The sequence below is a fragment of the Pseudophryne corroboree genome, chromosome 6 (genome assembly GCF_028390025.1).
Source record: "Pseudophryne corroboree isolate aPseCor3 chromosome 6, aPseCor3.hap2, whole genome shotgun sequence".
Lineage (NCBI taxonomy): Eukaryota > Metazoa > Chordata > Amphibia > Anura > Myobatrachidae > Pseudophryne > Pseudophryne corroboree.
Genome location: NC_086449.1, coordinates 837,543,989 through 837,565,328, shown reverse-complemented (window position 1 = coordinate 837,565,328; position 21,340 = coordinate 837,543,989). Strand labels below are relative to the sequence as shown.

The 21,340-nt window shown below is 48.0% G+C and overlaps 2 protein-coding genes across 4 annotated transcripts in view; both read left to right on the top strand.

Moving 5' to 3' along the window:
- LOC134933872 (solute carrier organic anion transporter family member 1C1-like) overlaps positions 1–1,607 on the top strand; it is a 112,620-nt gene extending 111,013 nt beyond the window's left edge. For all 3 annotated transcript variants that reach the window (XM_063929409.1, XM_063929410.1, XM_063929408.1), the window contains exon 15: positions 655–1,607. In XM_063929409.1, coding sequence (XP_063785479.1) covers positions 655–865 — 211 coding nt within the window. In that variant the 3' untranslated portion in view covers positions 866–1,607. The remainder of the gene's footprint in view (positions 1–654) is intronic.
- Positions 1–21,340, top strand: part of LOC134933874 (solute carrier organic anion transporter family member 1A2-like) — a 279,409-nt gene that overhangs the window by 131,621 nt on the left and 126,448 nt on the right. The gene's annotated exons all lie outside the window — the stretch shown is intronic.

Here is a 21,340-nt window from a genome sequence, read left to right as displayed (position 1 = left end):
GCGGTGCGACTGCATCTGCGTTACTCTGAGTAGGCGTGGGTCAACTGCAACTGTCATATGTTACTCTGTTTCTGCGTATGGATTATAATTCTGTGAATGCATACGCAGCGCTGCAATCGGATCGGTGGGCATCTTTTACCGCCACAGGGCGGTTTTTCACAGGCGACACGGCAGCAAGGCATCGCAATGGCAGCAGCCGCCCAGAAGTGAAGAGACACCCAGTGAAGCCATTGCAACAGTCTCAGCCACTGTATACTCCGTCGCAAATGTGACGCAGTGCCTTAATGGGCGCGCAGAATGGCTGTGTGAGCTGTGACGCTGGCGCCATGTTCTATGCGTACAAGTATCGCAACGCACGCAGAGACAAGCCCCAATAATGGTCACAACATGCCGCCATATTGCAGACACTCCCCGTTACCTATCCTAACGGTCTCCACCTGTCAATCACTTTGCCACTGTTTACTCGCTGCAAGCGCCATCGCAACGGTATCTTGGTGCATACGCACCACAGCCGCTGTGCATGGGCAGTCTACCAGAAACCATTTACACGCACACATGCGCGGAGACACTGTTTGCAGGAAATGACCGGCGTTTGCCTTGGTTAGCGGGTAAGAGCTAGGACTAATCTGTATCTCTGTGTATTCCTCTCCCCAGAAACACCTTCCTGGGCCTAACCACCGGGATCTGGGCACCGTCATTTATTCTATTTATCTGGTTTATATTTATGGTGAAGAAACGGCTTTCTGTGAAATCACCGGAAAACGGGGTGCTGCGATCAGACGCCACAAAGAAAGAAGTGCGCCCAGACGATGCCACCAAAGAGGACACTGCCGCCATAGAAATAGAGAAAGAAACGTTCATTTAGCGCAGCGTGACACGTGCTGAGCGTTGTGACTGTTATGTGTATATGTAATCATTGTATGACGCGTCTCGCCGGTGGGTGGATAGTAATATTCCTGCGCTATAATTATATTGAGTCACAAGCTGGTAGCTGAATAATATACTCTCTGACCAGACGCTATTACAGTGAATCTCTCTGACTCAATAAATAGCCCAAGACTGCGCAGTGCGTCCGTAATGGCGGCTGGTGGAAATCTTTGGGGAGACGAACAAGGGAGCATCATATAATGTCATTTTCCATGTTATTCTGGCATTTCGCGCCCAGGGTTAATCTCTGAGAAGGGAATAACCTCGTTACCGGTGAGGCATGAGGCACCTGTCATATGATGGCATACTACCAGTCCCTTATACATCCATTTACATCATAGATAACAGAGCAGCCCCAGAAGGTTCCCACGCAGCGGCGATACTGTAATGTCAGTGAATAGGGCTAGTAGCGCTGATGTGTACACGCGGCCACAGATATACGGAAGGACATCACACTGAGCTGTGACATCTCTTGGGCATCTGCGCTGCGGTCTCTGCAGCTGAGCCTCCGCCACTTTTAGTTACGTCTAAAACGCAGCTGCAAATTGTATCTCAAATATGTTATCACATTAAATGTCCCCCGCCTGGTGACCTCCACTTCATCTACCAGTGTGTATAACAGTGAGTACGGCTGTACCTGCTTCATCTTCAATAAAACCGCTCCACTGGCTAAGTTCAAATGGTTCAAAGTGCTGGTACTCCCAAAAGGTGGTTGTCAATGATAATTCCGGGTAGAATAAATGATCCACACTAGGTCCAAAGCCATCCGGGTTAGGGTAGTGCAGCCCAAATCTTTTGCTGACGTAATCCTGCAGCTTTATCAAAGGTGGCACGTAATGTTTGTCACAAAGCTGCAACGAAGTGGTGTCACTAGTATCGGTACACATGTCACTAGTAACGGTACACATGTCACTAGTAATGGTGCACAGTGTCACTAGTAACATTACACAGTGTCACCAGTAACAGTACATTGTGTCATTAGTAATGGTGCACAGTGTCACTAGTAACGGTACACATGTCACTACTAACGGTATATGGTGTCACTAGTAAAAAGGACATGGTGTCACTAGTAACAGGACAGGACATGGTGTCACTAGTAACAGGACAGGACATGGTGTCACTAGTAACAGGACAGGACATGGTGTCACTAGTAACAGGACAGGACATGGTGTCACTAGTAACAGGACATGGTGTCACTAGTAACAGGACAGGACATGGTGTCACTAGTAAGGCTACATGGTGTCACTAGTAACAGGACAGGACATGGTGTCACTAGTAAGGGTACTCGGTGTCACTAGTAACGATATTCGATGTCACTAGTAATGGTATTCGTGTCACTAGTAACGGTACTCGATTTCACTAGCAAAGCCGTAACTGGGGGGGGTGCAGGATTTGAGGGGGCGCTGAGGAGTTGCAGAGGAGAAGGTTTTTTTTGTTTGTTTTTTATCGGCAGTGTTGTGCTGCTCCGGTGAGATAGCAGACGGCTGACGGGGCAGTCTCTCTGACCTACCTGTCTGGCTGCAGCTGCCTCCGATGCTGTGCAGGTGAGCTTCAGCTGCCTGCCCAGCACCAACCGATAACAAGCTGCAGGCTTCACCACACTGCCATGGGCTTATGCTTGCTAACAGGTGCAGTCACCGATGTTACAGAAATCAAAGGTTCACTTTGTTAGCTGACGCTGTACACTTGACAGTGGAAACTTAGAGCCTGGACTACCTCCAGCTCTCACCGAGTGTCACTACAGCAGCTTTGTGGTGAGTTTAAAGACAGACTTTATTGTCGGCACTGTGCTCCCAGTTGGAGGGATTTGGTGTAGTATATAGGGTATGTAGTGTAGTGTATAAGGTCATGTAGTGTAGTGTACAGTGGCGTGCGGTGAGGTCAGGGGCTGGTGAGGCACTGCAGTCATAATGTCCTCCGAGTCCCGCCAATTACTCATATCACCACTGAGCCAATGCCTGGTACTGCCACCGCCTCCTCCAATGGCCTACAAAATCGCCGCCATCAACCGCCCGACCCCCATCTCAGTCCAATTCCGCTGCCAATGCCCAAAGCCTGCCTGCTCATCAAACATGTAAAGAGCAGGAGGCTATTATATTGTACATTTTTTAAAATGTATAGGAAAGAGAGAGGAGGAATATGGGGAGATGGGAGAAATTAGAAATATGAGGAGATGGTAGAGAGAGCATGGGGTAGGATGGGAGTATTCGTGGTGGAGAGCAGGGGGGCAGACTAGGAATAGTAGTGGGGAGCAGGGGGACAGGATGGGAGTAATATTAGTGCAGAGTAGGGGGGCAGGCAGTGAGTAATACTAGTGCAGTGGGGTTTAATATGATTTACTGACTGATGGGATGCTGACAGGTCCCTGTACAGTACCCTAACCATCCCATGCCACCTACCCTAACCCTCTCTTGTGGGTGCCTAAACCTAACTCTCCTGGGTGGTGCCTAACCCTAATCTTCCCTTACCCGCTACCTAAACCAAACCCTCCATCCCCAGAACCTAACCCTAACCTTTCCGTCCCTGCACCCTATGTCTAACCCCCCTTCTCATGCCTAAACCTGACCCCCCCTGCAGTAGGACGCGCCAGCGCATCCCACTAAAAGGGCATTCGGGAATCCGGCTGTCTGTATTATGACGCCGGGCTTGTGGCTCCTTCAGGATTCCGGCGTCAGTATATCGACTGTTCATCGGGAAGAAGTGGTCAGGGTGGGAGTAGTGGTGGAAAGATGTGGGCAGGATGGGAGTAGCGGTGGGAAGAAGTGGGCAGGATGGGAGTAGCGGTGGGAAGAAGTGGGAAAGATGGGAGTAGCGGTGGGAAGAAATGGGCAGGATGGGAGTAGCGGTCAGGATGGGAGTAGTGGTCAGGATGGGAGTAGTGGTGGGAAGAAGTGGTCAGGATGGGAGTAGTGGTCAGGATGGGAGTAGTGATCAGGATGGGAGTAGTGGTGGGAAGAAGTGGTCAGGATGGGAGTAGTGGTCAGGATGGGAGTAGTGATCAGGATGGGAGTAGTGGTCAGGATGGGAGTAGTGGTCAGGATGGGAATAGTGATCAGGATGGGAGTAGTGGTGGGAAGAAGTGGTCAGGATGGGAGTAGTGGTCAGGATGGGAGTAGTGGTCAGGATGGGAGTAGTGGTCAGGATGGGAGTAGTGATCAGGATGGGAGTAGTGGTGGGAAGAAGTGGTCAGGATGGGAGTAGTGGTCAGGATGGGAGTAGTGGTCAGGATGGGAGTAGTGATCAGGATGGGAGTAGTGGTGGGAAGAAGTGGTCAGGATGGGAGTAGTGGTCAGGATGGGAGTAGTGGTCAGGATGGGAGTAGTGATCAGGATGGGAGTAGTGGTGGGAAGAAGTGGTCAGGATGGGAGTAGTGGTCAGGATGGGAGTAGTGGTGGGAAGAAGTGGTCAGGATGGGAGTAGTGGTCAGGATGGGAGTAGTGGTGGGAAGAAGTGGTCAGGATGGGAGTAGTGGTCAGGATGGGAGTAGTGGTGGGAAGAAGTGGTCAGGATGGGAGTAGTGGTGGGAAGAAGTGGTCAGGATGGGAGTAGTGGTCAGGATGGGAGTAGTGGTCAGGATGGGAGTAGTGGACAGGATGGGAGTAGTGGTCAGGATGGGAGTAGTGGTGGGAAGAAGTGGTCAGGATGGGAGTAGTGGTCAGGATGGGAGTAGTGGTCAGGATGGGAGTAGTGATCAGGATGGGAGTAGTGGTCAGGATGGGAGTAGTGATCAGGATGGGAGTAGTGGTGGGAAGAAGTGGTCAGGATGGGAGTAGTGGTCAGGATGGGAGTAGTGGTGGGAAGAAGTGGTCAGGATGGGAGTAGTGGTCAGGATGGGAGTAGTGGTGGGAAGAAGTGGTCAGGATGGGAGTAGTGGTCAGGATGGGAGTAGTGGTGGGAAGAAGTGGTCAGGATGGGAATAGTGGTGGGAAGAAGTGGTCAGGATGGGAGTAGTGGTCAGGATGGGAGTAGTGGACAGGATGGGAGTAGTGGTCAGGATGGGAGTAGTGATCAGTATGGGAGTAGTGGTGGGAAGAAGTGGTCAGGATGGGAGTAGTGGTCAGGATGGGAGTAGTGGTCAGGATGGGAGTAGTGATCAGGATGGGAGTAGTGATCAGGATGGGAGTAGTGGTGGGAAGAAGTGGTCAGGATGGGAGTAGTGGTCAGGATGGGAGTAGTGGACAGGATGGGAGTAGTGGTCAGGAAGGGAGTAGTGATCAGGATGGGAGTAGTGGTGGGAAGAAGTGGTCAGGATGGGAGTAGTGGTCAGGATGGGAGTAGTGGTCAGGATGGGAGTAGTGATCAGGATGGGAGTAGTGGTGGGAAGAAGTGGTCAGGATGGGAGTAGTGGACAGGATGGGAGTAGTGGTGGGAAGAAGTGGTCAGGATGGGAGTAGTGGACAGGATGGGAGTAATGGACTCAGCAAGTATAAGTTATAATAAAATGAAGAATCTCACCTCTTTACAGGACATACAGTTGCACAGCCAGAGTGAAAGTCGTGTGTCATGCTCCTCCGGCAGCTCACAGTCACACCCATCTCTTTCCTGCTGAGACACAAGAGTGGATGCAGCCTGCGATCGGTTTGCGGGGGGTCAGTTTGCGGGGGGGGTGATCGGTTTGTGCGCGCGGGGGGGGGGGGGGGCGCACCTCCGCACAAGCTGTACTGGCCAATGCTTACAGTATAGGCTAGCTGCAGCCCATAGACATTCCCAAGACCGCGGCTGTCACTGTGTGACAGTCGGCGGTGGGCAGCCCCAGGAGGGGGGGGGGGGGGGGATCTCAGCTGGAGCACTGCATATGACGCGGCTTAAGAACACTTAATCCTGCCGCTGTATACTTGTTCTGTGTGTAAACTCAGGTGGGTGGGGGTGGCTAACGCTCGTGGCAGAACTTAGGGGGGAATTGTCGACTGTCATTAAAGTAAGAGCGACAGGGGTGGGGTGGGAGGGAGAGGTGCTCACGGTAGCCGGCTCCGGGAAGCAAGGTGGTTTGGGGACGGGTAGCTAGCCACTCCAGCCCTGCCCACTGTCCAATTACATCAAACTCAGTGACAGGGGCGTGCTTTCATATGGGCTGAAAGCACGCCCCTGTCATAGAGGCACTTCCAGCAGGTGCCGCTTATAGGGCTTTTTTTAATGGGCTTTTACAGCCCGATGCTTGGCCCCGCCCCCCGTTTCCGGCTCATTCACACCGACAGCAGGAGGCACCAAGAGCGGTGCCTCCGAAATACATTAAAAAACGATTTTTGGACACAATAAAAAGAATTAAAATAATATAAAGGCTAAAGAAGATACTTATATGTGTTATAAGTATCTTCTTTGAATTATTTTAGTCATTAATGACAGGGGAGGCACTGCCTCCCCTGCCTACCCTGACTGCACGTCCCTGGTAGTGTATAAGGTCATGTAGTGTAGTGATGTAGTTCAGCGTGTAGGGGATGTAGTATATCTATATAGTGCAGTGGATAGGGGAATGTAGAGCAGTGATGAAGTGTCATGATATAGGGGTCATTCCGAGTTGATCGCTAGCTGCCGTTCTTCACAGCGCAGCGATCAGGCAAAAAAATAAATCGCCATTTCTGCGTATGCACCGCAATGCGCATGCGCGACATACGGGTACAAAGTTCTTTGTGGTTTTGCACAGGTTCTAGCAAAGATTTCAGTGGCACGGTACAACGCAGGATGATTGACATGAAGTGGGCGTTTCTGGGTGGTAACTGACCGTTTTCAGGAAGTGCTTAGAAAAACGCAGGCGTGCCAGGGAAAGCGCAGGCATGGCTGGGCGAACGCCGAGCTGGTGTGTGACGTGAAAAGCCGTCCCGACAACGTTAGAATCAGCGCGAACGAAGAGTAAGTCCTGGGCTGGTCTTGTTTTGGGCAAAATTATTTTGCAGGCGCTCTGCTGCACAGGCGTACGCACTTCTGCAAAGCGAAAATACACTCCCCGGTGGGCGGCGGCAATGCGTTTGCACGGCTGCTAAAAACTGCTAGTGAGCGATCAACTCGGAATGACCACCATAGTGCAGTGACATAGTGCAATGTATGGGGACACATAGGGGAGCATGTAGTGTAGTGATGTAGTTCAGCATGTAGTATAGTGATGTAGTGCAGTGGATAGGGGAATGTAGTGTAGTGATGTAGTTCAGCGTGTAGGGGATGTAGTATAGTGATGTAATGCAGTGGATAGGGGAATGTAGTGTAGTGATGTAGTTCAACGTGTAGGGGATGTAGTATAGTGATGTAATGCAGTGGATAGGGGAATGTAGTGTAGTGATGTAGTTCAGCGTGTAGGGGATGTAGTATAGTGATGTAATGCAGTGGATAGGGGAATGTAGTGTAGTGATGTAGTTCAGCGTGTAGGGGATGTAGTATAGTGATGTAATGCAGTGGATAGGGGAATGTAGTGTAGTGATGTAGTTCAGCGTGTAGGGGATGTAGTATAGTGATGTAATGCAGTGGATAGGGGAATGTAGTGTAGTGATGTAGTTCAGCGTGTAGGGGATGTAGTATAGTGATGTAATGCAGTGGATAGGGGAATGTAGTGTAGTGATGTAGTTCAGCGTGTAGGGGATGTAGTATAGTGATGTAATGCAGTGGATAGGGGAATGTAGTGTAGTGATGTAGTTCAGCGTGTAGGGGATGTAGTATAGTGATGTAGTGCAGTGGATAGGGGAATGTAGTGTAGTGATGTAGTTCAGCGTGTAGGGGATGTAGTATAGTGATGTAATGCAGTGGATAGGGGAATGTAGTGTAGTGATGTAGTTCAGCGTGTAGGGGATGTAGTATAGTGATGAAGTGCAGTGGATAGGGGAATGTAGTGTAGCGATGTAGTTCAGCGTGTAGGGGATGTAGTATAGTGATGTAGTGCAGTGGATAGGGGAATGTAGTGTAGTGATGTAGTTCAGCGTGTAGGGGATGTAGTATAGTGATGTAGTGCAGTGGATAGGGGAAAGTAGTGCAGTGATGTAGTTCAGCGTGTAGGGGATGTAGTATAGTGATGTAGTGCAGTGGATAGGGGAAAGTAGTGCAGTGATGTAGTTCAGCGTGTAGGGGATGTAGTATAGTGATGTAGTGCAGTGGATAGGGGAATGTAGTGTAGTGATGTAGTTTAGCGTGTAGGGGATGTAGTATAGTGATGTAGTGCAGTGGATAGGGGAAAGTAGTGCAGAGATGTAGTTCAGCGTGTAGGGGATGTAGTATAGTGATGTAGTGCAGTGGGTAGGGGAAAGTAGTGCAGTGATGTAGTTCAGCGTGTAGGGGATGTAGTATAGTGATGTAGTGCAGTGGATAGGGGAATGTAGTGTAGTGATGTAGTTCAGCGTGTAGGGTATGTAGTATAGTGATGTAGTGCAGTGAATAGGGGCATATAGTGTAGTGATGTAGTTCAGTGTGTAGGGGATGTAGTATAGTGATGTAGTGCAGTGGATAGGGGAATGTAGTGTAGTGATGTAGTTCAGCGTGTAGGGGATGTAGTATAGTGATGTAGTGCAGTGGATAGGGGAATGTAGTGTAGTGATGTAGTTCAGCGTGTAGGGGATGTAGTATAGTGATGTAGTGCAGTGGATAGGGGAAAGTAGTGCAGTGATGTAGTTCAGCGTGTAGGGGATGTAGTATAGTGATGTAGTGCAGTGGATAGGGGAAAGTAGTGCAGTGATGTAGTTCAGCGTGTAGGGGATGTAGTATAGTGATGTAGTGCAGTGGATAGGGGAATGTAGTGCAGTGATGTAGTTCAGCGTGTAGGGGATGTAGTATAGTGATGTAGTGCAGTGGATAGGGGAATGTAGTGCAGTGATGTAGTTAAGCGTGTAGGGGATGTAGTATAGTGATGTAGTGCAGTGAATAGGGACATATAGTGTAGTGATGTAGTTCAGCGTGTAGGGGATGTAGTATAGTGATGTAGTGCAGTGGATAGGGGAATGTAGTGCAGTGATGTAGTTCAGCGTGTAGGGGATGTAGTATAGTGATGTAGTGCAGTGGATAGGAGAATGTAGTGCAGTGATGTAGTTCAGCGTGTAGGGGATGTAGTATAGTGATGTAGTGCAGTGGATAGGGGAATGTAGTGCAGTGATGTAGTTCAGCGTGTAGGGGATGTAGTATAGTGATGTAGTGCAGTGGATAGGGGAATGTAGTGCAGTGATGTAGTTCAGCGTGTAGGGGATGTAATATAGTGATGTAGTGCAGTGGATAGGGGAATGTAGTGTAGTGATGTAGTTCAGCGTGTAGGGGATGTAGTATAGTGATGTAGTGCAGTGGATAGGGGAATGTAGTGTAGTGATGTAGTTCAGCGTGTAGGGGATGTAGTATAGTGATGTAGTGCAGTGGATAGGGGAATGTAGTGTAGTGATGTAGTTCAGTGTGTAGGGGATGTAGTATAGTGATGTAGTGCAGTGGATAGGGGAATGTAGTGTAGTGATGCAGTTCAGCGTGTAGGGGATGTAGTATAGTGATGTAGTGCAGTGGATAAGGGAATGTAGTGTAGTGATGTAGTTCAGCGTGTAGGGGATGTAGTATAGTGATGTAGTGCAGTGGATAGGGGAATGTAGTGTAGTGATGTAGTTCAGTGTGTAGGGGATGTAGTATAGTGATGTAGTGCAGTGGATAGGGGAATGTAGTGTAGTGATGTAGTTCAGCGTGTAGGGGATGTAGTATAGTGATGTAGTGCAGTGGATAGGGGAATGTAGTGTAGTGATGTAGTTCAGCGTGTAGGGGATGTAGTATAGTGATGTAGTGCAGTGGATAGGGGAAAGTAGTGTAGTAATGTAGTTCAGCGTGTAGGGGATGTAGTATAGTGATGTAGTGCAGTGGATAGGGGAATGTAGTGTAGTGATGTAGTTCAGCGTGTAGGGGATGTAGTATAGTGATGTAGTGCAGTGGATAGGGGAATGTAGTGTAGTGATGTAGTTCAGCGTGTAGGGGATGTAGTATAGTGATGTAGTGCAGTGGATATGGGAATGTAGTGTAGTGATGTAGTTCAGTGTGTAGGGGATGTAGTATAGTGATGTAGTGCAGTGGATAGGGGAATGTAGTGTAGTGATGCAGTTCAGCGTGTAGGGGATGTAGTATAGTGATGTAGTGCAGTGGATAAGGGAATGTAGTATAGTGATGTAGTTCAGCGTGTAGGGGATGTAGTATAGTGATGTAGTGCAGTGGATAGGGGAATGTAGTGTAGTGATGTAGTTCAGTGTGTAGGGGATGTAGTATAGTGATGTAGTGCAGTGGATAGGGGAATGTAGTGTAGTGATGTAGTTCAGCGTGTAGGGGATGTAGTATAGTGATGTAGTGCAGTGGATAGGGGAATGTAGTGTAGTGATGTAGTTCAGCGTGTAGGGGATGTAGTATAGTGATGTAGTGCAGTGGATAGGGGAAAGTAGTGTAGTAATGTAGTTCAGCGTGTAGGGGATGTAGTATAGTGATGTAGTGCAGTGGATAGGGGAATGTAGTGTAGTGATGTAGTTCAGCGTGTAGGGGATGTAGTATAGTGATGTAGTGCAGTGGATAGGGGAATGTAGTGTAGTGATGTAGTTCAGCGTGTAGGGGATGTAGTATAGTGATGTAGTGCAGTGGATAGGGGAATGTAGTGTAGTGATGTAGTTCAGCGTGTAGGGGATGTAGTATAGTGATGTAGTGCAGTGGATAGGGGAATGTAGTGTAGTGATGTAGTTCAGCGTGTAGGGGATGTAGTATAGTGATGTAGTGCAGTGGATAGGGGAAAGTAGTGCAGTGATGCAGTTCAGCGTGTAGGGGATGTAGTATAGTGATGTAGTGCAGTGGATAGGGGAATGTAGTGTAGTGATGTAGTTCAGCGTGTAGGGGATGTAGTATAGTGATGTAGTGCAGTGGATAGGGGAAAGTAGTGTAGTAATGTAGTTCAGCGTGTAGGGGATGTAGTATAGTGATGTAGTGCAGTGGATATGGGAATGTAGTGTAGTGATGTAGTTCAGTGTGTAGGGGATGTAGTATAGTGATGTAGTGCAGTGAATAGGGGAATGTAGTGTAGTGATGCAGTTCAGCGTGTAGGGGATGTAGTATAGTGATGTAGTGCAGTGGATAGGGGAATGTAGTGTAGTGATGTAGTTCAGCGTGTAGGGGATGTAGTATAGTGATGTAGTGCAGTGGATAGGGGAATGTAGTGTAGTGATGTAGTTCAGCGTGTAGGGGATGTAGTATAGTGATGTAGTGCAGTGGATAGGGGAATGTAGTGTAGTGATGTAGTTCAGCGTGTAGGGGATGTAGTATAGTGATGTAGTGCAGTGGATAGGGGAAAGTAGTGCAGTGATGCAGTTCAGCGTGTAGGGGATGTAGTATAGTGATGTAGTGCAGTGGATAGGGGAATGTAGTGCAGTGATGTAGTTCAGCGTGTAGGGGATGTAGTATAGTGATGTAGTGCAGTGGATAGGGGAATGTACTGCAGTGATGTAGTTCAGCGTGTAGGGGATGTAGTATAGTGATGTAGGGCAGTGGATAGGGGAATGTAGTGCAGTGATGTAGTTCAGCGTGTAGGGGATGTAGTATAGTGATGTAGTGCAGTGGATAGGGGAGTAGCGCCGTGATGAAGTGTGATGACATAGTGCAATGTATGAGGACACACAGGGGAGCATGTAGTGAGGCATGAGGCACATAAGGGAATATTGTCCAATAGTATCCTCCTTATTTTTAAATCTGACAAGGTTTATTTTGTGGGGGGGTGGGTGTTTGTTTTGGGGGGCGGGCGCCAAATTACTACCTTGCCTCGGGTGACGAAAATCCTAGTTTCGGCCCTGCCACAAGTAATGATACACGGTGTCACTAGTAACGGCAGACGGTGTCACTAGTAACGGTATATGGTGTCACTGGTAGCGGTACACGTGTCACTAGTAACGGTATATGGTGTCACTGGTAGCGGTACACGTGTCACTAATAACGGTATATGGTGTCACTGGTAGCGGTACACGTGTCACTAGTAACGGTATATGGTGTCACTGGTAGCGGTACACGTGTCACTAGTAACGGTACACGTGTCACTAGTAACGGTATATGGTGTCACTGGTAGCGGTACACGTGTCACTAGTAACGGTATATGGTGTCACTGGTAGTGGTACACATGTCACTAGTAACGGTATATGGTGTCACTAGTAACGGTATATGGTGTCACTGGTAGCGGTACACGTGTCACTAGTAACGGTATATGGTGTCACTGGTAGTGGTACACATGTCACTAGTAACGGTATATGGTGTCACTAGTAACGGTACACGGTGTCACTAATAACGGTATATGGTGTCACTGGCAGCGGTACACGGTGTCACCAGTAACAGTGGCCCTCATTCCGAGTTGTTCGCTCTGTAAATTTCTTCGCTTCGCAGCGATTTTCTGCTTAGTGCGCATGCGCAATGTTCGCACTGCAACTGCACCAAGTAAATTTGCTATGCAGTTAGGTATTTTACTCACGTTTTTTTCTTCGTTCTGGCGATCGTAATGTGATTGACAGGAAGTGGGTGTTTCTGGGCGGAAACTGGCCGTTTTATGGGTGTGTGCGAAAAAACGCTACGTTTCTGGGAAAAATGCGGGAGTGGCTGTAGAAACGGAGGAGTGTCTGGACGAACGCTGGGTGTGTTTGTGACGTCAAACCAGGAACGACAAGCACTGAACTGATCGCAGATGCCGAGTAAGTCTGAAGCTACTCAGAAACTGCTAAGAAGTGTCTATTCGCAATATTGCTAATCTTTTGTTCGCAATTTTGATAAGCTAAGATTCACTCCCAGTAGGCGGCGGCTTAGCGTGAGCAATGCTGCTAAAAGCAGCTAGCGAGCGAACAACTCGGAATGAGGGCCAGTACACGGTGTCACTAGTAACGGTACACTTATCACTAGTAACGGTATATAGTGTAACTAATAACGGTACATGGTGTCACTAGTAACGGCACACTTATCACTAGTAACGGTATATGATGTCACTAATAACAGTACACGGGGTCACCAGTAACAGTACATGGTATTAGTAATGGTACATGGTGTCAATAGTAATGGTACACGTGTCACTAGGAACGGTACTCGGTGTAACTAGTAATGGTACACGTGTCACTAGTAACAGTACTTGGTGTCATTAGTAAAACTACACTGTATCACTAGTAATGGTACTCAGTGTAACTAGCAACAGTACACGGTGTCACAAGTAACAGTACCCGGGGTCACTAGTAGCGGTATACAGTGTCACTAGTAACGGCACACATGGCACTAATAACGGTACATGGTGTCACTAGTAATGGTACATGGTGTCACTAGTAATGGTACATGGTGTCACTAGTAATGGTACATGGTGTCACTAGTAATGGTACATGGTGTCACTAGTAATGGTACATGGTGTCACTAGTAACAGGACATGGTGTCACTAGTAATGGTACACGTGTCACTAGTAATGGTACACGTGTCACTAGTAATGGTACATGGTGTCACTAGTAATTGTACACGGTGTCACTAGTAACGGTACATGGTATTAGTATAGGTACATGGTGTCAATAGTAATGGTACACGTGTCACTAGTAATGTTATATGTTGTCACTAGTAGGGGTAAACATGTCACTAGTGATGGTACACGGGGTCACCAGTAACAGTACACGGTGTCACTATTAACGGTACTCGGTGTCACTAGTAATGGTACACATGTCACTAGTAACGGTATATGTTGTCACTAGTAACAGTACATGGTATTAGTATCGGTACACGGGCCCTCATTCCGAGTTGTTCGCTCGCAAGCTGCTTTTAGCAGAGTTACACACGCTAAGCCGCCGCCTACTGGGAGTGAATCTTAGCATCTTAAAATTGCGAACGATGTATTCGCAATATTGCAATTACAAACTTCTTAGCAGTTTCAGAGTAGCTCCAGACTTACTCGGCATCTGCAATCAGTTCAGTGCTTGTCGTTCCTGGTTTGACGTCACAAACACACCCAGCGTTCGCCCAGACACTCCCCCGTTTCTCCGGCCACTCCCGCGTTTTTCCCAGAAACGGTAGCGTTTTTTCGCACGTGTCACTAGTAACGGTATATAGGCCCTCATTCCGAGTCGTTCGCTCTGTAAATTTCTTCGCATCGCAGTGAATTTCCGCTTAGTGCGCATGCGCAATATCCGCACTGCGACTGCGCCAAGTAAATTTGCTATGAAGATAGTATTTTTACTCACGGCTTTTTCTTCACTCCGGCGATTGTAGTGTGATTGACAGGAAATGGGTGTTACTGGGCGGAAACACAGCGTTTTATGGGCGTGTGGATAAAAACGCTACCGTTTCCGGAAAAAGCGCGGGAGTTGCTGAAGAAACGGAGGAGTGTCTGGGCGAACGCTGGGTGTGTTTGTGACGTCAAACCAGGAACGACAAGCACTGAACTGATCGCAGATGCCGAGTAAGTCTGGAGCTACTCTGAAACTGCTAAGAAGTTTGTAATCGCAATATTGCGAATACATCGTTCGCAATTTTACTATGCTAAGATTCACTCCCAGTAGGCGGCGGCTTAGCGTGTGCAATACTGCTAAAATCGCCTTGCGAGCGAACAACTCGGAATGACCACCATGGTGTCACTAATAACAGTACACGGTGTCACCAGTAACAGTACATGATATTAGTAATGTTACATGGTGATGGTGTCAATAGTAACGGAACACAGTGTCACTACTAACGGTACTCTGTGTCACTAGTAATGGTAGTCGGTGTCACTAGTAATGGTACTCGTGTCACTAGTAACAGAACATGGTGTCACTAGTAACAGTACACGTCTCACTAGTAAACGGTACATGGTGTCACTAGTAATGATACATGGAAGTATATTTACTAAGGTGGGAGATTTTATGAACTGGTGATGTTGCCCATAGCAACCAATCAGATTATATCTATTATCTGCTAAAAGCAGCTTGATAAATGGTAAGTAGAATCTGATTGGTCACCAGTCCTAAAAATCTCGAACCTAAGTAAAATGGTTTCACTAGTAACGGTACTTGGTGTCACTAGTAATGGTACATGGTGTCACTAGTAACGGTACTCAGTGTAACTAGTAACAGTACACGGTGTCACGAGTAACGGTACACGGTGTCACTATTAATGGTACACTATCACTAGTAATGGTACACGGTGTCACTAGTAACAGTACACAGTGTCACTAATAACGGTACACGGTGTCCAGTAGCGGATCTTGCCACGGGCAAGCAGGACTTTTGCCCGGGGCGCCGCCTTCCAGAGGGCGCTGGCGCCATCCTGAGGGCGCCGCACCGTGGCAAGATCCGCCACTGCTGCCCGCTGTGTCCCCCGTCCGCCTCCTCTGCCCGCTGCCGTCCCCTGTGAAGGGAACTAGACGCTATGCGTCTAGTTTCCCTTCGTGGAGAGTAACTTTGCTGAGCGGTGCGCGATGACGTCATCGCGCATCGCTCAGCATTCAAGCGGCGCTAGAATGTACAGGGGGCGTAGCTGACCACGCCCCCTGTATTAGGCCACCCCCCTTTTTAGTTACGGTACATGGTGTCACTAATAACAGTACTAGTGTCACTAGTAACGGTATATGATGTCACTAGTAGGGGTACACGTGTCACTAGTAATGGTACACGGTGTCACTAGTAATGGTACATGGTGTCACTAGTAATGGTACACGGTGTCACTAGTAATGGTACATGGTGTCACTAGTAATGGTACACGGTGTCACTAGTAACGGTACTCTGTCTCACTAGTAACGGTATATGGTGTCACTAATAACAGTACATGGTGTCACCAGTAACAGTACATGGTATTAGTATCGGTATATGGTGTCAATACTCAATAGTAATGGTACACGTGTCACTAGTAACGGTACACAGTGTCACTAGTAACGGTACTCGGTGTCACTAGTAATGGTAGTCGGTGTCACTAGTAATGGTACATGGTGTCACTAGTAACAGGACATGGTGTCACTAGTAACGGTACATGTGTCAATAGTAATGGTACATGGTGTCACTAGTAACGGTTCTCGTGTCACTATTAACAGTACACAGTGTCACTAGTAACGTTATACAGTGTCACGAGTAATGGTACACAGTGTCACAGTATACAGTGTCACTAATAACGGTACACGGTGTCACTAGTAACGGTACTCTGTGTCACTAGTAATGGTACATGGTGTCACTAGTAATGGTACATGGTGTCACTAGTAACGGTACTCTGTGTCACTAGTAACGGTACATGGTGTCACTAGTAATAGTACATGATGTCACTAGTAACGGTTCTCGTGTCACTATTAACAGTACACTGTGTCACTAGTAACGTTATATAGTGTCACGAGTAATGGTACATGGTGTCACTAATAATAGGACATGGTGTCACTAGTAACAGGAGATGGTGTCACCTTTAACAGTACACGTGTCACTAGTAATGGTACATGGTGTCACTAGTAACAGTACCCTGTGTCACTAGTAACGGTACTCAGTGTCACTAGTAACGGTACTTAGTTTCACTAGTAATGGTACATGGTGTCACTAGTAACAGTACCCTGTGTTACTAGTAATGGTATACAGTGTCACTAGTAACGGTATACAGTGTCACTAGTAACGGTACACTGTGTCACTAGTAACGGTACACTGTGTGACTAGTAACGATACTCATGTCACTAATAACGGTACACGGTGTCACTAGTAACGGTACATGGGCCCTCATTCCGAGTCGTTCGCTCGGTATTTTTCATCGCATCGCAGTGAAAATCCGCTTAGTACGCATGCGCAATGTTCGCACTGCGACTGCGCCAAGTAATTTTACAATGAAGATAGTATTTTTACTCACGGCTTTTTCTTCGCTCCGGCGATCGTAGTGTGATTGACAGGAAATGGGTGTTACTGGGCGGAAACACGGCGTTTTAGGGGCGTGTGGATAAAAACGCTACCGTTTCCGGAAAAAACGCAGGAGTGGCCGGAGAAACGGGGGAGTGTCTGAGCGAACGCTGGGTGTGTTTGTGACGTCAAACCAAGAACGACAAGCACTGAACTGATCGCAGATGCCGAGTAAGTGTGGAGCTACTCTGAAACTGCTAAGTAGTTTGTATTCGCAATATTGCGAATACATCGTTCGCAAATTTAAGAAGCTAAGATACACTCCCAGTAGGCGGCGGCTTAGCGTGTGTAACTCTGCTAAAATCGACTTGCGACCGATCAACTCGGAATGAGGGCCGTGGTGTCACTAGTAACGGTATATGGTGTCAGTAGTAACGGTACCCATGTCACTAGTAATAGCACACAATGTCACTATTAACGGTACAGAGTGTCACTAGTAATAGTACAATGTGTCACTAGTAACGGTACTCAGTGTCACTAGTAATGATATACAGTGTCACTCGTAACGATATACAGTGTCACTACTAACGGTATACGGTGTCACTAGCAATGGTACACGGTGTCACTAGTAATGGTACACGGTGTCACTAGTAATAGTACATGGTGTCACTAGCAACAGTACATGGTGTCAGTAGTAACGGTACACGGTGTCACTAGTAACGGTACACGGTGTCACTAGTAACGGTACACGGTGTCACTAGTAACGGTATATGGTGTCACTAGTAACGGTACACGGTGTCACTAGTAACGGTATATGGTGTCACTAGTAACGGTATATGGTGTCAGTAGTAACGGTACCCATGTCACTAGTAATAGCACACAATGTCACTAGTAACGGTACAGAGTGTCACTAGTAATAGTACAATGTGTCACTAGTAACGGTGCTCAGTGTCACTAGTAATGATATACAGTGTCACTCGTAACGATATACAGTGTCACTACTAACGGTACACGGTGTCACTAGCAATGGTACACGGTGTCACTAGTAACGGTACACGGTGTCACTAGTAACGGTACACGGTGTCACTAGTAATGGCACATGGTGTCACTAGTAACAGTACATGGTGTCACTAGTAACGGTACACGGTGTCACTAGTAACGGTATATGGTGTCACTAGTAACGGTACACGGTGTCACTAGTAACGAGATATGGTGTCACTAGTAACGGTACACGGTGTCACTAGTAACTGTACACGGTGTCACTAGTAACGGTACACGGTGTCACTAGTAACGGTATATGGTGTCACTAGTAACGGTACACGGTGTCACTAGTAACGGTACATGGTGTCACTAGTAACGGTACACAGTGTCACTAGTAACTGTACACGGTGTCACTAGTAACGGTACACGTTGTCACTAGTAATGGTGCAGTGCTACAAGACCACTCCTGCTGTATCTGTACTATATATACTGGACTTTGAACAGCCACCTATTGTCGATCACCTACAGAAGCCTGGGACATTAAGGTGCAGCCTGGTGACTGACCTAAAGTGCACCACCCAACTATCCCACGTATCCTGACTGTCATGGAGAGCACACAGACCATTGGTTCCCGTACTGTGTGCATAGGCGGGGGTGCCTCAGGTAGGTGGTCCAGGACCCAATCTAGTTATTTATGGTCAAAGTGACAGGAAAAATCAGTGCTGGTGGCTGCCAATCATACAACATGGACAATCAGAATCACAACTGTGCACCACCACATAAATGCCCCTAATGTATCTGTATCCTTCCACCCAAGTCTCCTACACCTCCTCCTCTGTCTCCCCTCCATCCCCGTTTCCTGCCCACTCCTTTCCTGTTACCCCACTTTCATTTACCTCTGCCCCATGGTCCTGCTACCCCACAACTCAGCCCTGCTCCCTCTCTCCCTTCCCTGTCACCTCCCCACACACCCATCCACATCACACTGACCTCCCTCCCTGCTCACCTCCTGCGGGTCTGGGACTGAGGGTCAACAGCAAAAAGGTTGACACACCTTAGGTCGACGCCAATTGGTTGACACATCTTAGGTCGACATGGACAAAGGTCAACAGGAACAAGGTCGACATGGAAAAAGATCGATATGAGTTTTATGTTTTTTTGGTGTCGTTTTCTTTGTAGATTAGTGCACCGCGTCCCCTCGCATGGCTTCGCTCAGCACAGATTACCGTTCGAATCGTAGTCCACGTGGATGGTTAAGTATGAAAAGGTTCCAAAAAATAAATTTTTTTTGAAAAACTCATGTCGACCTTTTTCCATGTCGACCTTGTTCCTGTCGACTTTTGTCCATGTCGACCTTTCTTCCATGTCGACCTAAGGTGTGTTGACCAATTGGCATCGACCTAAGGTGTGTCGACCTTTTTGCTGTCGACCTGGAGTCTGGATACCCCTCCTGCAGTTTCCCCTCCTAGCTCAGGCACCCGCACCATCACTACTCTCTCATCATCCCTGCCCTCAACGTTACTCTCACCTCACCACTACAGTAATCCTGATAATCTCATTCACATCTCTCCCACAAACTCACACCCCCTATCCTGTGCCCTGTGGAATGCCAGATCTGTTTGTATCAAACTGGTCCCCACTCATGACCTTTTCAATTCCAAATCCCTACACCTACTAGCCATTACTGACACTTGGTTTACTCCCTCTGACACTACTTCTCCTGCCGCTCTCTCTGCTGGGGGCCTCACATTCACATACACCCCCCGACCTGGGGGTCGCCACGGGGGTGGTGTTGGGGTCCTTTTACCTTCTAGTTACTCCTACCAACTCATACCACCAGAAGCGTCCCTTAAATTCTCTACATTTGAGGTCCACGCCATACGCCTCTTCCAACCAGTCCATCTTAGAGTAGCTGTCATTTACCGCCCCCCTGGCAGTGCTTCCAAATTCATCGACAACTTTGCTTCCTGGCTTCCTCACTTCCTCTTTTCTGACATTCCCTCCATTATTCTAGGCGATTTCAACATCCCTATTGACATCCCCACACAATCCCCTGCCTCTAAACTCCTTAACCTCACCTCCTCACTTGGTCTCTCCCAGTGGACCTCCTCACCCTCACATGTGAATGGGAGCTCACTGGATCTGGTCTTCACTCACCGCTGTGATATTTCTGATTTTTCCTACTCCCCATTTCCCCTCTCTGACCACCACCTGCTCTCCTTTAACCTATCTCTTCCCCATCTCTACCTCCCAAGGCTACCATCACTAAGCGTAACATTGAGGCTGTTGACACCACATTCCTTTCCTCCCTGTTTGACTCACTTCTCTCTCCTATTCTATCTCTCTGATGCCCTGAACAAGCCACTTCCATATACAATGCATCCCTTACTTCTGCTCTTGACTCTGTTGCTCCACCTCACCTCGCAATTTAACACCTCAACCCTGGCACACCAAATGCACCAGATATCTGCAAACATGCTCACGTACTGCTGAGCATCACTGGAGGAAATCACGCTCTAAGGCAGACTTCCTCCATTTCACACTTATGCTCTCATCCTTCAGTGCTGCCCTTTCTCTTGCTAAACAGTTATACTTCAAGAACCTCATCTCTTCCCAGTCTTCCAACCCCTGGCGCCTCTTTGCCACTCTCAACTCACTCCTCTGCCCACCTCCACCTCGTCTCCCTTCCTCACTCTCTGCTCTTGACTTTGCCACCTACTTCACATCCAAAATTGACCCCATACATCAGGACATCACATCACATCACACCAGACCATCAATACCAGCTTTCTCCCATCCCTTACCAACCCTCACCATCCCTCGCACCTACTCTGTCATCTTTCTCCCATGCATCTGGAGAGGAAGTCATGGCCCTCATTTGTTCCTGTCCCCTCACCACCTCCCCACTTGACCCTATCCACTCACGCCTCCTCCGCTACCTCTCTCCTTCTGCTTGTTCCCATCTTTCCCACCTTCTCAAATATATCCCTCTCATCAGGCACTGTCCCCTCTGCCTTCAAGCATGCACTCATATCTCCTATTCTTAAAAAACCTACTCTTGAGTCAAACACTCTCTCCAACTACCGACCCATCTCTCTCCTCCCTTTTGCCTCCAAACTCCTTGAGCGTATTGTCTACAACCGCCTTACTTCCTTTCTTTCCTCACACTCACTGCTTGACCCATTCCAGTCTGGCTTCCGTCCTCTCCACTCCACTGAAACTGCCCTTACAAAAGTATGCAATGACCTCCATGCTGCTAAATCTAAGGGACACTACTCTCTACTTATTCTACTCGATCTCTCTGCTGCTTTTGACACTGTGGACCATCCTCTCCTACTGCAAATTCTTCACTCCATTGGTCTGCGTGACACTGCCCTTTCTTGGTTGTCATCCTACCTTTCTGACCGTTCTTTCTCTGTATCCTCTCATGACTCCACCTCCCCCTCACTTCCACTAACTGTAGGGGTACCCCAAGGTTCTGTCCTTGGTCCTCTTTTCTTCTCTCTCTGTACATCCTCACTAGGTAAGCTCATTAGTTCTTTTGGTTTCCAATATCATCTCTATGCTGATGACACCCAAATCTATCGTTCCTCTCCAGACCTCTCACCTGCTCTCTTCACTCGTATCTCCAACTGTCTCTCTGCTACCTCTTCCTGGATGTCCCAGCGCTTTCTTAACCTTAA